The 17,700-nt window shown below is 39.0% G+C and overlaps 1 protein-coding gene across 1 annotated transcript in view; it reads left to right on the top strand.

Annotated features, from left to right (window-relative positions):
• The window catches only part of NR3C2 (nuclear receptor subfamily 3 group C member 2), a 337,320-nt gene that overhangs the window by 278,389 nt on the left and 41,231 nt on the right, over positions 1-17,700 (top strand). Inside the window, 1 exon segment of the mRNA XM_047717601.1 lies at positions 17,437-17,567. Within this exon segment, the coding sequence (XP_047573557.1) occupies positions 17,437-17,567 (131 nt within the window).

Here is a 17,700-nt window from a genome sequence, read left to right as displayed (position 1 = left end):
CTTTCAGGAACACTGCTATATGTTAATATTTCTTACATGTTGCATCTTGTAGCATACTTGAGAAATTTCCTAAGTAGTTAATGAAGCCAGGTAATTGCCAGTATAGTATGAAATCGAAACAAAAAGGAGACTGTAAATGAAATGCACTGTTTAAGCTCTGTAGAACTATATAGAGGTTGCACAGAGTAGTTTTTTAGGGGGAGGAGGTTGGGGGGTTGGGTTTCAGGGATTTTTCTGGTTTTGCTCTTGTTTTGTTTTTTATAACCAGTCTTTTGTTGAAGAAAGACACTGGCTGTCTTTTTTTTTTTTTTTTTTTAAAAGATTTATTTATTTATTTGAGAGAGAGAGGGAGAATCTGAACAGGGGGAGGAGCAGAGGGAGAGGGAAAGAGAATCTTCAAGCAGATTCTACACCGATTGTGGAGACCCACAAAGGGCTCAATCTCATGACTCTGAGATGGTGATCTGAGCCAAAATAAAAAATCAGATGCTTAACCAGCTGAAACCCCCAGATGCCCCAAAATTGCACCAAGTAGTAATGATGCAAGAAAAATGTCCAAGCTTTATTCTGAATAACTAGAGGGAGCTATTTTTTATTTTGATTAAAAGTCAAAACAAGTTTAAGGTCACATGTTATCTGTAAAAGGCTTAGCGTGGCTAATATTAACGTGTTGCTTTATATTTCCATTAACATGCCCAAAGACTTTGGTCTCTTGAGCTAAAAACACTCTTCTTTTCAATACAAAATAAAATCACTGTGATGAATTTCTTCTTTTTTAAATAATCGATAAACAGAAAAATTAATTACGATGCAGTGATTACATTGTAAGATTGGGGCAGGTGCTGAGGAATGTGTAAGTTAGTTACAAAACTGAGGAGAGTGCTAGGCTTCCTCCCTTGACACAGGTCATCGCAGACACATAGATGCTGTCTTTGATCATCCTCCTCCAGAGGGAAGGAGGGGAACACACTTGAATGTGTCTTGATATATAAACTATTCAGTGAACTTTCAACTTTCATCTCTAGACACTTCTAGAACCAAAACCACATGATTATCCATTTTTACTGTATCATACATGAGAGATGATTTGGGTTTCAATCCCTCACTTCCACCCATGAAACCTAAGCAAAATAATAGATTTGCGTATCCGGAGGGCTCTGAAGAGGTTAAATTTTGAGCAGTTGTTGGGGGGGGGTTGGTTCTGGCATTGATACTTTTCTGAAAGAAGAAAGTAGAGAAGGGAAAGGCGGGGAAAGGGGCCATATTTGGTGACCTTCCTCCTACTTATTAAAGCTCATCTGTAGGATACCTGGGTAGCTCAGTTGGTTAAGCCTCCAGCTCTTGGGTCATGATCTCAGAGTTCTGGGATTCAGCCCTGTGTTGGGCTCTGCAGAGTCTTCTTAAGATTCTCAGTTTATCTCTCCCTCTGCTTCACCCTTCCTGCCCCCCACACTTGCACATGCACTCTCGTTCTCTCTCAAAATAAATCTTCGGGGCGGGGGGGAGAAAAAGCTCTTCTGTGTGTCTGCAGTAGGAATACTGCCCTAGTCAGGGTCCATATTTACAGATGTGGCATCCTTTGTCTAATGGCCCCTCACCTGTGCTCCTCCACCTTGACATAACCACTGCCTCAGTAGAATCAAGGGAACTAGGAGTTTATAAACTCCTAATTTCTTTTTTGCTGCAGTTATGATATCACTCTCTTTCTTAATCACCTTGGACTGTGATAACAAAATACCACAGGCTGGGTGGCTTGGACAGCAGACATTTATTCCTCACAGTTCTGGAGGCTGAAAATCAGATGTCAGGGTACCTTTATGCTTGTGTTCCAGGAGGGCCCTCTTCCTGACTTATAGGTAGTTGCCTTCTCACTGTCTCCTCATATGGAGAAAACAGAAAGCTCTGGTGTCTCTGCTGTTGCTTCTTTTGTAAATCCCATCATGGGGGCTGTGCTCATGTTAACCTATTTACTCTCCAAAGCCTCACCTCCTATTGTTATCACCTTGGGGGTTAGGATTTCTACATATGAATTTTGGGGGACACAAACATTCAGTCTATATCATCTTCACTTACATGGATAATAGGGTACAATCAAGTGCTTTGGAGGGGGAATTTGATGGATGATGAGCTGGTGCTTTTAGAGCTTTTGTTTGTATTATTCATATTTATTTACCCATATAAGAAATTAAAGCAAAATTTTAGAATATGGTCTTATCATTCACTTTAAAATAACAAGTACATATTATATAAATAACATAAGCAGCATAGCATAAATATTTTATGAAAAGTAACTTTTTTAACAAAAGTATTAATGGCACTCTTTTTGCTTTTTTGTAAATCCTTTCAGTCTGACTTAAATGAAGACTATTGTATTCCTTTGTCTGCTTCTCATATTTAGTCTGTGGTGATAGGTTGTTTTAGATGAAGTATATGAAAAAAAATTCCTGTTTCACCAGGTAGTTAGTTGGAAAAAGGAGTACCTTGTAGACCCCTGGAAAGGGTCTTGGGGATATCCCAGAGTCCCCAGACCACACTTTGAGAAACACTAGACAAGGTGATCGATAAAACCCAGCCCAGACTTGTTATTCTGCTTTGCTTTGGGGAAGCCTCACTTGTGGTCTGGATCTCTGTTTTCTCATTCAGGAAGGACTTAATCTCTTCTCAAGGCATCTGAGATTCGTACCTGAGTAGAACGTGGTCCTCATGCTTAAAAGGCTCTCAGTCTAGTAGCAGAACATTTACAGAGCCTACTATGTGCCATTTTCTCTACTTGATGCTTTTATGTGTGCTGTCTTGTTTATAGAGAGTCACGTCTTCAGGCAGATACTATTATCACTGCTTTATAAATAATTCAGCTGCCTCAGGCAGAGAGAAGTTCAGTAGGGTTATCCAAGATCGCATAGCTGCTGAGAGGTTGCTCTCAGATTTGAGCCCAGGATCTCTGTGGAAGTTCATGCTGTTCTTGTTATGCCCTATGTCTCCATGCCTCTATAAAGTAATGGAAATAGAAGGGTCTTAGGGTCTCTTCCAACCTCCTATAGTTTATGATTCTGCTTTACCAACAAGATAACTTATAGCTATGAGGTCTTGTGACTAAAATGAAGCCAATTAAAAAGGAGGAGGACAGTATTATAAGTGAATATCCTAATTGCTTCCCCTAATGTGAAATGTATGTCTTCCTATTGTTCAGCTAAAAAAAAAAAAAATTGTGAACAATGGTTGTGTTTCACTGGTCATTAATAAATAATGAGAATATTTACAATATGCAAAGCATCATGGTGGCAGTTGCAAGGAACCCAGTATGAGAGACACAGTTTTTGTCCTCCAGAATTCTGTCAGGCGGTTGGCGAATTAAGACCAAGACACAAGAGTGGTGGCCCAACAGGATGGAGTCCACATGACAAGTGTGACAAATAAGTTTTGTTTGAGATGGGGGCTCCAGGAGTTTAAAGAGAAGTGATTCCCTTGGGCTGAAAATAGCAAAGAAAGCTCCCTCGCAGAATTATCTGGCTTTAAAATTTGTGTTAGCCTCCAAAGGAGGGTTAGAATTTGGATGGGTACAGTGAACACGATGCTCTATGGTCCAGGCATGAGGAATTGTACCTGCGTGGCACAGGGGACGAGTCTCTGAATTTCAGTGTTGAAGCTATCGAACTGTGCGTGGGGCATGAAGAACTGTGGGCTCACACTTCAGAATGGAAGAGGCTGTTTCTTTCCCACTCCCCTTTTCTTCTCACTAGTTCTGCTTTCCCTAACTTCCTTCCCTCCGTAACTGACATTTATTTTTTCTTTCTTGTCTCAGCTCTCCCCTTCGGCTGGACTCTTTTTCTGGCTTTCTCTTTTCCTCTTTTTCTCCTCTGTCCTCTTCCCCCTGTGACTTGACAGCCCTACACTCTCTCTCATTTATCAAATAAAAATGTTACATCCCATTGTCAGCTTAGCTTTTATATTGAGACATAATTGACATGTAACATTGTATTAGTTGCAGGTATACAATATGATGATTCCATATTTGCACATATTGCAAAATGATTGCCACAGTAAGTCTAGTTAATATCTGTCACCATAGTTACAAACTTTTTTTCTCCTGATGAGAAGTTTTAAGATCTACTTTCTGAGCAACTTTCAAATAGGCGATACAGTGTTATTAACCTGCCGCCATGCTGTACGCTATTGTCTTAGTTTTGAAATTAGGTGTGGTAAGGCTCTCCTGCACCTTTGCAGGAGAAGAAAAACAGTAAACACAAGAAGTTGCTTTTTGGCTTCAATATGACCCCTTGTGCTCTTTTCTTTGGAGTCATAACCCAAAGTGGGAGACTTTTTCACTCAAGGTCTACCAGTCTTGGTCTTCAAATCATTGAAATTCTGTTCCAGAAACTACTCAGAGGAGCGATTTTGCTTTTCTAATTTTTATTATATTTTATATCTTTCCTGACTGCTATTCTTTATACTTGTTGCAGAAAAACACCGCTGTCAACTGGCTGCCGAACCACCCCCCAGTTCTTTGTCCCCAGCAGTACAGTGAGGGAGGGGCTCGACTCACACTCTTTCACCAGGGCGTGGGTCCTGGCTGGGGACTGGGGTCCTGCCTGTTCAAGAGATCACAGCAATCTAACACTTTTTAAAAAATATATTTTATTTTGTTTGAGAGAGAGAGACAGAGAGTGCCAGCTGGGGGAGGAGCAGAGGGGAGAGACGAGCCAACTCCACACTGAGCACAGAGCCAGACAGATGCTGGGCTCAATCCTAAGAGTCCTCGATCGTGACCTGAGCCAAAATCCAAAGTCAGATACTTAACCAGCTGAGCCACCCAGGCACTCGGGGGCTAACGCTTTTGAAGCATTGGCCTTCAATGTGTGTTTCTTCTAGTGGATGAAAACAGAAACCCAAAGAATCGTTTGTTTGTCCTTAAGGACCGCATGGCCATTCCATTCTGATTAGAGAACATTCAGAAGGTCACAGAATTTCTGAGTTGAGGAGAAGGTTGGGAACATCAGCTGACCTCCTCAGCTGTATTGACTAGGTATTTTCTACACGTGGATAAAGAAGATGAGGAGCAGTTGGGCTACGCTTTGAATAAGCATGGCATTCACGCCACCTCATGTGCATGCATGTGTAGTATGTGTCTGACCGGTGATGTTTTACGGGAAACAGATGTCACTGCTGGTGTAGTGACCTGGTACTATCATACTTACTTCACCCAGTCATGAATGATGCAGTTGTTCATCGTGTCCTGAACAAAATCTGCTTTGTGACAGATGTTCAGAATAATAAGAAAGGACAATGTGGCTCATCTCTAATAGATTAATTGAGTTGAATATCATCTTTTTTTATTATTATTTAGGCTGATGACTTGTCAGCTTTTAGAAGGATTCACACGAACAAAATAAACTACCTTTCATACAAAGCGATGGCACCTGAGAATGTTTTCTAGGACCCAGGTCGATTAGTGAATGGAATCGTGTCTGTGATAACAGTCTCTAGAGGCTTAGCTATTTTAGCTATTTTCTTCTTCCAAAGGAAGGCACTGCGGATAGAAGAAGGAGTCTGTGATCCTGGAACGGGAGCACAGCTGCTCGCTACCTTCCACATCTCCACCCCAACCCATGCACACACTGGGAAAGTCACCTCTGCAAGTGTGAGCCACATTCCGCTCTTGCCTCGGAAGCATAACCTCATACCTGGGCTTTATCAGAGTAAATGTTCGTCCTTATAACCTGTGCCAGGTCTGTTGCTAGAGGAATGTGCCTTTTGCGTCACGAAGAATACGACTCCATAAGTTGCAATTTAATACAAATCTTTTTTTGTACTAGGAAAAGTGATTTGCTGTCACCCTTTATGCCCACGACAGTCTAGCCATACTCCCGAATTCAGCAATTAACTTTGTTCACATTCTTGAAGTTCCCTAGTTATCAGGTGGGAATCTTACTGTTTTACGGCTCCTTTTTTACAAGAGAGGAAACTGGTCGTTTATTGAAATTAAGCAGTGTCTTTAAGTATATACCCAAAATGTCCTTGTTTGAAGTGATAATAAGTCACAAAGGTTTTCTGTCTTTTATTGAAATGTCTGTGTTCTGCATACCATTATATCTGCAGAAAGTTAGTATTAGAGTCTATATCCTACAAAAGTGAGGCTTGGATAATTTTTAAAAAATTCTTTCACCAGAGAATATTGGGTTTTTCTATCCTTTCTGTGTGGAGAGAAATTCAGGTGTTAAGTCTTAACATGGTTTGGATTTTATGAAGTGCTCATAAGGTTGTAAGCTTGCTGTTGGATATTTCCACCTTAATATAGCAGTCAAGAGGAAATTTTCACAGTGGGTTATGACTTCGTGTTTTCTTTGCTCTACCAGAAACATGTGTCCTTATATCCAAAAGAAATACTAATATGTAAGTATATAAAAATCTAAGGTACCAAAGACTTTTTTTTATACAAAACACTATATATAAAATATATGGTTAGAAGAATTTTTTTGATGATTTTAGGACTGTCAGTGGTAAATTATGGTTGCCATGTAACCAAGCCCCTTCTAAATGTTTAGATTGTCAGATCCTATTTTGATCAGCGTAATATCTACTACCGTCAGTGGCAACTGTGATGCTTAGATTCAAGGGCACTTCCACAAAAACACATCCCTTTTGGGACATCAGTTAAGGTGACAAAACACTGAATTATCTTTTAACTTGTACTAGAGTTGACCATGTAAGATTATTAGAGAATCAGTGGATGTCACGGAGACCACGGATCCCACTCACTGGTACAATAAGACAACCACAAAAAACATTGTCCATCAGTTCCTAGACCAAAGTGGCTGAGTTCTGGGCTGGCTGTAAATAAATGGCACAGGTGCTCTAACACATACCAGAACTGCAGCGAGCGTGAGAGGCCTTCTACAGATAGATCTTGTTTGTCAGTGAGGGGAAAATCTGCTAAGATGATGGAAAAAAAAAAAAAATGTATACCATAAACTGGAATGATTTGAATGTTGAAATTGAGGTCATTTTTATTCTAATTAAGGTTTGGGAAAAAAAAAACCTGTTTCTGCATGTTATTTTTTTAGAAAAATAACACGCCTAAGACAAGGACCATCTGTTACACTGACCACTTAACAAGATGTCACATTGATTCAGACATGATGGTGTCGTTTGCAGCATCAGATGTAAGATCTGGCCTCTCAGATCGGCTGTGATTGTGCGTGTACCGTAGCACTCAAGTTATTTTACTCTGTGTTATAAGATTGACACGGCTGTTGTATGCATTCCAACAATGTAATACACGCATGCATTCCTAGGAGCAATTTACGGAAGTAGTAGCATGTTAGCAAACAGGTTTTTGAAGGGCCTTCCTGAGATGCCAAGGACTTCAAGGAGTCCAGCCCTGAATGAGCTTTGCTGTGTTTTATTTATATATATAAATTATATATATATAGCTTATATATTTATATATAAAATACATATATGTATATATTTATATAAAATACATATATTTTTTAAGATTTTAAGTCATCTCTACACCCAGCATGGGGCTCGAACTCACAACCCTGAAATCAAGAATTACACGCTTCACCAACTGAGCCATCCAGGTGCCCCAATATATGTACATTTTAAGAGCATCTCAAAGTCTGTGAAATCCATTGGATTTATGTAATCTCAGGGGCTACCAGATATTTATTTAGTACTGGTGTCATTTGGGACCTGTGCACATAACAAAAATCAATCAGAGATGCTTCTCCAGGAGGAGGACAAGGACCTTCAGAGTGATGGGAGTTGGTGATTGTTTAATCGTGGGCTAAATAGAAATGTTTCAGAAGTTTATTTTTGTAGTTCCTCACTAAATAAAGTGATGCTTTCCTTTCCTAAAAGGCATGCAGGTGACCACGGTACAGTTAAGTGCAATATTGCTAAAGAAACTTCAGTTAAGAAATGTCACTGTACCTTTCCTTGGCTCCCATAGGTGGAAGAGCTGGGAACTTTTTTGCTTTGGCATTTATAAAATCAGCCAATGTGAAAGGATTATGTTTATTAAATGTGAATTCTTAGAAAGAGAAAAGAGTGATAAAGGTAGTTCTATTTTCCCTTCTCCCTAAGGGTACCAAAATTACGGCAGACAGGCCTTTTAGAAAGTGTTTCTGTGACTGACTTTGTTGAAATTATGGTTTATTAAAAGAATTTTTACCCTTCCTTCTTTTAAAAAGCATTTAGCACAGCCTGCAGTAAAAGCACATACAGTGAAAATCCATCAAGACACAAAAAGGCCGAAAGCAAGTAGTAAAAACAGTGAAGAAAAGAGACATTTTATATATTATAAAAGAAGAAGAATGAAGGAAAAGCCTGAACTCTAAGAGAAGTTACTTAATTAAACACAAACCCTAGTCTCTTAATCTCTATCAGAGTATAGCAGATAGTCTCATGGTTGCAGAGATTCTTTCTTGTTTCTAGTTAAATTGTTTTTCAGTTGTGATAAAATACCCATAACGTAAAATATACCAACTTGAGCATTTCTGATTATGCATCTCAGTAATGCTACGTGCATTCACAATGTTATGTAAATAAGTGCTTTTTCCTCCCTTCCCCCAGTCCCTGGGAGTGGCCATTCCACTTCCTATCTCTACAAGTTTGACTACTCCAGGTACCTCATTTAAGTGGAATCTTACAGTATTTGACTTTTTGTAACTGGCTCATTTACTTAACAGAATATCATTTTGTGCGTTTGTATTGGCTCATGTGTCAGAATATCCTTTCTAAGGCTAAATAATATTCCATCAAATGTATATGCCACATTTTGTTTATCCATTCATCCATTGAAGGACACTTGGGTTGCTTCCACATTTTGGATATTGTGAGTAATGCTGCTATGAATATGTACGTACAGATGTCTCTCTGAGACCCTGCTTTAAATTTTTGCAGTCTCTTTTAAGAAGTTAGTTTGCATCCTCCATGTAGAAGCCAGAGCATGATGACCCACAATAGGTGTTCAGGTTAATACTTAGAGCTCCTGAGTTCTGCAGATACCCATAGTTTGGAAAGGTTTGTCATTTGGGCTTATCAGATATTTACTTCCAACAGAACAGAACATAAATATGATTCCAGGATTTCCTTTAATTTGGGTCAGTAATTTCCCAAATCAGCTGCTTCCAAATGAGCGGAGGTAACCGAATGACTAAGCTTCTCAAATACCTTTTGAGTAGTGTCTTGGTAAGCCAGTACTTGAATACCAAAACAGAAGTGTTCGTTTTGACAGCCATGGACCCATACATAGTTCAGAAGACTAGCCTCATAAAGTCAGGCAACACTGGTAACGTAATAATGGCAAGATGGCATGGGCCCTATAAATCCAAAAGTTGTTCAGTTCTTTAGTTAAATTAAGAGCCAGAAATTAGCATACAGATCATTTAAATTGTGAACTTCGTGGGGCATCTGAGTGGCTCAGTCAGGTAAGCTTCCAGTTCTTGATTTTGGCTCAGGTCATGATCTCAGGCTTGTGAGATGGAGCCCCACATTCAGTGGGGGGTCTGCTTGAGATTCTCTCTCTCCTTCTGCCTCTTCCCTTCCCCCTGCTCGCTTGCTCTCTCTGTACCCTCCAAATAAGTAAATAAATAACAAAAAATAAATTGGGAACATCCTTCCTACTCTGATTATAATAGGGCTTTTTCTCATTCCCACTGTTACCATGAAAATGAACTCCATTTTCAATCCCAAGTTCTCTCAAAGGCCAGGAAAAATATATTTCCCAACTCTTCAATTATTCACTTTTGTTCCAAGTTAATCAGGTTTGGAGATGTTAGATTATTTTAATATTTTAAAACTATTTCCAAATGACCCTGTGATTGTAGTTTAGTGTAATGGGTGTTCTCAGAGAGAACCAGATGAAGTTATAGCTATGAATAAAATTGGTTTCTTAGTTTGAGAAAATGATAGGTTTTCAAAACTATTGAAATATTTCTTTTTTCTTTTTCTTCTTTTTCTTTTTCCTTTTTTCAAAGTGTTTTTAAAAAATATTTTAGGACTATCATTCTTGTAGATTTTATCCCAAGGCCTTTGGAATCAGAACTAGGTCTCTGTGCCCATTTTGGTTGTTGTTATTTATTTATCCAAAAATAGAGTTCATTCTTTTCCTGCAAATGAGATGTTTAGAAATGCGTAACATGTGCCCCCTGTTCAGAAGGCTGTCAGTTATTCAGGTCTAATGTTCACTTGAATACAGGGATATTTCCTACTTTAGTAATCTTCCACTGCCTCCATATTAGTTTAGCATTCAGGGATAACTTCTGCACTGACTTTTATATTTTTAAGCATTATACAGATTTCACCTTTTTCGCAAAGTCGTTCATGTATTTTTACATTATTCTACTGAAGATGAGGTAAGATTATAAAATGAATAAAAGCATATAGCAAAGAGTATTTCTGTGAAGTAATATTGCAAAATTAATACCAGTGTCATGCCAAAAAGGTTGTCCTTGTTTCAACTTCTATGGATGTACATTTCCGTGCATTTAATCTAATTGTGCAAAAACGATGTGATGTAAAATGTGTTTTTAAGATGGCCTATTTTCCTGAGATTTCAAGCTATATTGAGTACCCAGTGCTCTTCATTTAGAGAACTCAATTTCATGCAGTGGAAACAGCAGTGGAGTTTGAAAACACAAAATCTTACCACGTAATGGGGAGCAAAGAATAAACAAATAAGTGAATATAATAAGAAAACATATGAGGTACCAAACATCTCTTCATAGTTGGAAAGAGATCCTCTGGAGTAAAAGCTAAAACAGCGCTGAGCTGTTGGCAAGCATGGAGAGAGAAGACGACCTGAGGTACGAAGTGGAGAACATGGGGTCACTTCTGGCTGCTTCATGTACCTTCATTTCCCTATCGTGAACATGAGGATAATTCTTCACAGGGCACTGTGAGAATTAGCAAGACTGAATTTAGCATTGGTGGATGTTAGGCACCCCATAAGTGATAGCTGTGAAGACCATGGAGGTTACTCAGGGAATAAGACCTCAGGAAAGAGGTAAAGAGATGCTTTCATACTGAAGGGGCAAAAACAAGCTTCCTTTAGGTGTGTGGTCACCCATGCTCTCATCTTCAAGTAGCATCTGAGGTCTCACTTCAAGTCACCTTAATCAGTGTGTGGATGTTTTGTCGACACATCTGAGAACAGAAACACTTTGACACGGAGGTGCTGAGCCCTCTCGTTCTACTCCCGGCAAGTTCCTTCCACTTCCCTGAAAACCTACAATCTCTGAGTTTTCTCCTGCCTTACCCTACATAGAGAAATAATGGTAACAATATAATATTGTTTTCCTGTAAAGTCATCTCGAGAATTTGATTATTCCTTGCTTTGTTTTAACTGAAATGATCACTGGTCTCTCAAGAAGAAGAATTTTATTTTCTTTATTATACAAAAAAAAAAAAAAAGCTAATAATACTTTGTAATTTAAGAATTTGCATATAATTGGTTTCTACATTTCTGCAAGGTTGGAATTATTATTAGTATCCCAGTTTGACATGCAATGAGTCTGGGTCTCAAAAGTGATGTGCTCACAGGTTGACAAAGCCAGCACCCTGAAGGGCCCATGGGCGGCACATCTGCAGACCCTGCTGGGCTAAAGTCAAGGGTGCCTGTGCTCTCTCCAGCACTAGGTGGCCTAAGGAATCAAATGCACAGGAGTCCACTCTTTCATTTGTCAAGCATCAAATGCATGTTGTGCTGTATTCCACGGATATCCTGATTTGTTACTCGCTCCATCCCATTTTACAACCAAAATCTCTCCTTTTTTGGAGAAAGTTTTGAAGAACTTCATAAATGCCCTATTTTATTAGACATTTGACCTTTGTGTAAATTTTCAGTATTCTCTTGCTCTAATCATCATCATCATATGCAAATCATTTTGTTGTCTTCACTTTTTTCTTCTCTCTCATTCATTCATGAAATATTTATTGAGCAAAGATTGACACATGATACTTGGCTATCATATTCTACTTGACATTCAGAAAGGTGAGCCAGACGTGGATCCTGCCTTTAAGAAGCTTGTAGTTAGCAATCAGGATGGTGAAACTGAACTGAGCCTTTTTTTCCCTCTAAACACATAGAAATTCTGCATTTAAAAAAGAAAGTCTTAAATATATAGGCAAGCTTTAAAAGGGAGGGGGGGAGAACAGGTGCAAGAAGAGGGAATTCACAGCCAGAGTGGTGTAACTTGGAGCTAAAGCTGTAGTTGGCCCACAGACTCGTGGATGTAGATAAATGCCTTAGGGGTGCATATAAGAACACAAACAGGAACAGGAATCAAGAACATAGACTCCAGCAAGGCTGGGGCCAGAAATGGAGCCTCTTGCATAAAGCCATGGCTCTGCAGCGATTTCACTGTCTCCTAACAAGGACAGCACAACTCAACATGCCAGCCAGCCCAGGGACATGGCAGGGAAGCTGAAAGAAATAAGAAACACAAGCCTGTATCACATCAAATGCAGAATCTAAATTTAAACTACACAAGTCTTGCAAAAAGCATTTAAGCTAAGAAATTAGCATAAAAACTGGTCCAGAACAAGTGGAATGCTTCTACCTCTAACAGTTGTAAATGCTGAGACTTCCTGTAGAGTCCCTTCCATCGTCAGTGCCCCGGGATTCACCCAGGCCAAAACAGTGTGTGGTAGGTATGCATATGAGCAGCCCCAAAAGTTGAACAAACAAAAGCAAACTCTGAAAGAAACTATGAGATATAATGTTAAAAGTATTTAGAGATATAACAGATAAAGACATAATTTAGAGAAAGAAGATATAATAGCCAGTAAATAAGAAGTGCCTTATGGAAAATAACAGAGATGTCTGAGAAGGAACTAAATAGAATATTTCTAGGCACCTAGACATGAAAAATATTGTCATTAAAATACTGTAGACATTAAACATATTAGACACAAAAATATATAGTTAGAAGACAGATCTAAGAAAATCACCTAGACTACAAAAGGAGGGTTGATGTGGAGGACACAGTGAGAAGATCCAATGCACTGCTAATAGGAGTTCAAAAAGAAAAAGCAGGAATGGGACAGGGGTGATACTTGAAGAAACAATGTCTAAGGACATTTCAGAACTGAAGAAATACTTACACCTTCCAATAAAATAGGGCTATTGAGTCCCAAGCAGGAGAAATACTACTCTGCACTCAGGCTCTTTGGAATGAAGCTAGAGACATCAAATAAACAGGGAATTTGGGATAAGCTACCAAAGAGAAAATGCAGATTACCTGTAAAAGAATGACAACTAGACTAACAAATTTCCACAAAAGCAGGTCTTAAGGCCCAACTACAGTGGAGTACTAGCTTCAAAGTACAGAGGGCAATTACCTGTCAAGCTGGAAATCTATAATTTTGTGAAGAATGAAGGTGAAATAAAGAGATTTTCAGACAAATCAAGATGGAAAGACTTAAACTTTCAATGGCTGACCACTATTTAAAGAATTATGAAAAAAATATTCTTTAATATGTAAAACAAAACAAAACAAAACAAAAACAAAAAACCCTGAAGTATGAGCTAAGGTATAAGAAACAGTGGTAATCAAAGAAACCCATCATTAATGAGACAGATGAGGGCATGTGGGTCTGAGGAGGACTGATTTCAGGAGGGATGTGAAAACAGGTGTAATCTAAGTTCTAAAGACCTGTAACAAGGAGAACTGGAAGCAGTAGACCAAAGACAGTTGACTTTGTTTGTTTGCTTGTTATGGAAAAGCTGTTGATTAACTTTTGACTTTTAAGTATACAAATTCACAACTTGATAATTATTTAAAGAGTAAAAATAAAAGCGTACTTTCTAAATCCAGTACTGGAGCAAAGAGGGGAATTTTTTAAAAGCTGGATCAACCCAGTAAAAGGCAGTAAAGTGGAAAAAGAGAAGGAAAAGAGGAGAGAAAGTTAAAATGCTAGGGAAAAAAAAAAATCCCAAACCATCAGTAATCACGGTAAAGGAGAACAGATTAAACTGAGTTGTTAAAATACAGAGACTCAGACTTTTTAAATCCAGTTTTTTGCTGCTTATGTAAGAGACATGTGAAATATAATTATTTGGGACATTTGAAAATAAGGGATTAAAAAAAGCATAACAGGCAAATTCTAAAGAGAGAGCAGAAGAAAGTTGAAGGAAGGAAGGAAGAGAAAAGAAGAAACAAAATTATTATCGGACAAAATTTTTAAGGCAAAAAAATACTAGGATTAAAGATGGTGTTACTTAGTGATAGAGGAGGAAAAGCTTACAATAAAATGGGTAAAGATATGAAGAGACAAATCACCAAAGAAGAAACCCAAATGGTCAGAAAACATTTGAAAAATGTTCTGCCTACTGGTGTTAATGGAAATGCAAATAAAAGCACCAATGGGGCTATCCTTTCAACACCTGTCAGCTGGCAACAGATTTGGTGGGGGGTGGAATAAAAGGAAATTCTTATCTCTTACTGGTTGGAATGAAAGCAGCAGATGTGCACTGATGTGTGACTCAGCAGTTCTGCTTTCATTCTGTATCCTAGATTAATGCCCTAGGATGTTCCTTGGGCATCATTCATAATAGCGATAAAGAGGAAACAGTCCAAGTGACCATCAGTAATGGAATGGATAAGTAAATTGTGATATATTTAAACAAATGAAACTTGCATCAGTGGAAACAAATTAATTTATGGTTACCTGTATTAAAATGGATACATCTCAGAATTATAACATTGAATAAAAAATAAGTTGCAGAAGGATGTGCATGTTGAATTACAAACTTACATAAAACAAAACAGGTAGTGTATGCTGTTTTTATAGACACATACATGTGGCAGTAAAATATATACCTCTGAGAGGAAATGGTAGTCTTCCAAAGTGGGCAGTTCCCTTCTCGAATGAAGATGAATGGGAGGCGGGAGGAAGAGAGAGCAGGGTGTAACTCTGCCATGTTTAATTTTAAAGATCTGAAATAAATATGACAAAAATATTAGCATTTATTTACATTGTTAGTTCTAGATGGCAGATGTAGAGGCTCCTGCTATTATTCTGTGTGTGTGTGTGTGTGTGTGTGTGTGTGTGTGTGTGTGTTTAAAACATTTACATAATTAAAAATATCTTCCAGATGATGGGAGACAAAAGACATACAATAATCAGAGAAAATGTTCTGTGTTCCATTATGGGTTCTATACAGGTGGCTTTCAGAGTTGAGGTGAAAGGGATTTCTGCCAATGAGGGGAACCCAAGAATGAGTCCTGGGAGACGTCCTGCAGTGTTGCTGTCCTACAGACTTCTGCCTGCTGTCCATCAGCCATAGAAATAGATCAGCCATCAGGACCTCTTTCTGTTTCTTTGGCCTTTATCAAGTCCATTTCCTTTTTCACTAATAGTCTCTTTTTCATTTATTAGATTCTAGCCATCATAAAACAATAGTTATGAGGACTTCCCAAAAGATTTACTACTTTGAGAAGGAAAATCTTAAAAAATAACTGATGCTTTGTTTACTTCTCACAAAAAGAGACAATGATGACTTCTGTTGTTATATAATGTAGATTTTTATGGAAACATTTTGGGGCACATGGGTGGCTCAGTCAATTGAGTGTCTGAGTCTTGGTTTTGGCTCAGGTCATTGGATCTCATGGGTCATGGGATCAAGCTCTGCATCAGGCTCTGCACCCAGTGGGGAGTCTGCTTGAGGATTCTTTCCCTCTGCCCTTCTCCTTACTAGCATGCATGCTCCTCTGTGTACCCTCCTCCCACATAAAAAAAAAAAAAAAAGCAAGTGGGATGGCTGGGTGGCTCAGTCAGTTAAGTGTCTGCCTTCAGCTCAGGTCATGATCCTGGAGTCCCATTGGGCTTCCTGCTCAGCAGGGAGTCTGCTTCTCCCTTTGCTCCTCCCTGGTTTGTGCTTGCTCTCTCTCTCACTCACTCTCTCAGATAAATAAGTAAAATCTTTTAAAAAGAGAGAAAGGAAGGAAGGAAAGAAAGAAGAAATTTAGACTTGGTGGAGGGAGAGGATTGATTGGTTGGTTGTCCAAGTAGAAACATGCATATATTACCCTAAACTCCTAACACTGGGAATGTTGGAGTTCAGAGCCAATAGCCAAGAAAGAATTCTTGAGACATCTTTGGTGCAAAAAGGTGGTTTTATTAAAGCATGAAAACAGGGGGCGCCTGGGTGGCTCAGTCGTTAAGCATCTGCCTTCGGCTCAGGTCATGATCCCAGGGTCCTGGGATTGATCCCCACATCGGGCTCGCTGCTCAGCGGGAAGCCTGCTTCTCCCTCTTCCACTCCCCCTGCTAGTGTTCCCTCTCTCACTGTGTCTCTCTCTGTCAAATAAATAAAATCTTTAAAAAAAAAAAAAAAGCATGGAAACAAGATCTGTAGGCAGAAAAATCTGCACTGGGGTCATAAGGAGTGGCCGATTATATACTTCCAAGTTGGAAGGGGTTTAGGGATAGTGTTAATCTCTAAGGAATTTTGGAAGCAAGGTTTCCAGGACCTTGAGCTGGCTAACTATTAGGAAAAGGTCATTTATTACTGTCTAATATAACCTTAGTCATGAGACTCTTTAGATGAGTATCAGTGGGCCATATGCTTAGAGGAGGATTACAAACCTATATTTTGGAGTGGGTAGTGATAAAGGAAGTTTCCAACAGAATTTTTATATATTAAAGTAGAATTACTGGATCCTGGGTCGGGGGCAGGATAATGTTAAGCTAAGATTACCTTTTGCCCTTAGCAAAGTATTAACATCAAGGCAGCTGAGTTCCTAGAGGAAAGTCACTCTCCCTCTTTCAAGAATTTGTCAGTGGGCTATAAGTAGTAGGGAAATTTAATTTTTTCTTTTGCCTTTGTTTCCCACATTGCTTTTCCCCTTTATCAGAAGGATTCTGTTCAAGAGTCTCACATTTCAAAATTTTGTTCAATTTCCTTTTCAAGTGTACTGTTTCAAACAGTTAACAGTCATGTTTTATGACTTCTGTAAGGGAGGTCCGCATGGAAATAAGACTGAATCACTGTTCCGTGTTCACAGCATCTAGTAGTTTGTCAAAAACAGTAAAGTGCCTGCTCTCTCTGGCTGAAAAGGAACAGAAGCCTGTGGGCTTCACCCCACATCACAGTGGCCCCTCTGCTCTCTGGATGATCTCACTATATAACACAATACGACCAGTCATTACTCTTGACATGAAATAATGGCATGCTTTGAAAAAGTTTGGTGTTCATGCTTCTGGCACATTGTTACAGGGCACTAGGAAATGGGGTGGCAGAGTTGGTCTAGAGGCAATTTAGCCATCAGTGGGAAAAGCATCTAACTTGTCTTTGGATACGTATCTGCTCCATGTTGAAGATAGAGGGGAAACTGACTCAGATTTCTGACTAAGCTGCCTTGGGCCACCAGTCTGGACTTGATACTGAGCCGTGTATTCTCAGAATATTTTTTTTTTCATTTGCAGAGAAAAGATGCATCAGTCTGCCATGTATGAACTATGCCAGGGGATGCATCAGATCAGCCTACAGTTCGTTCGACTGCAGCTCACCTTTGAAGAGTATACCATTATGAAAGTTTTGCTGCTGCTAAGCACAAGTAAGTTGATGTCCACTTGTGCACTTTTTCTACATCGTCCGATGATCTGACCTCTAAGGAGATGAGCCTATTTTCAGTGTCAGGTAGTTGGTATTAAAAAAAAAAAAAATTTTTTTTTTTTGAGGAGGTGAGA

This window comes from Lutra lutra, chromosome 2 (assembly GCF_902655055.1).
Source record: "Lutra lutra chromosome 2, mLutLut1.2, whole genome shotgun sequence".
Classification (NCBI taxonomy): domain Eukaryota; kingdom Metazoa; phylum Chordata; class Mammalia; order Carnivora; family Mustelidae; genus Lutra; species Lutra lutra.
The sequence above is the reverse complement of the archived record's forward strand: the minus strand, read 5'-3'. Positions and strand labels throughout refer to the sequence as shown.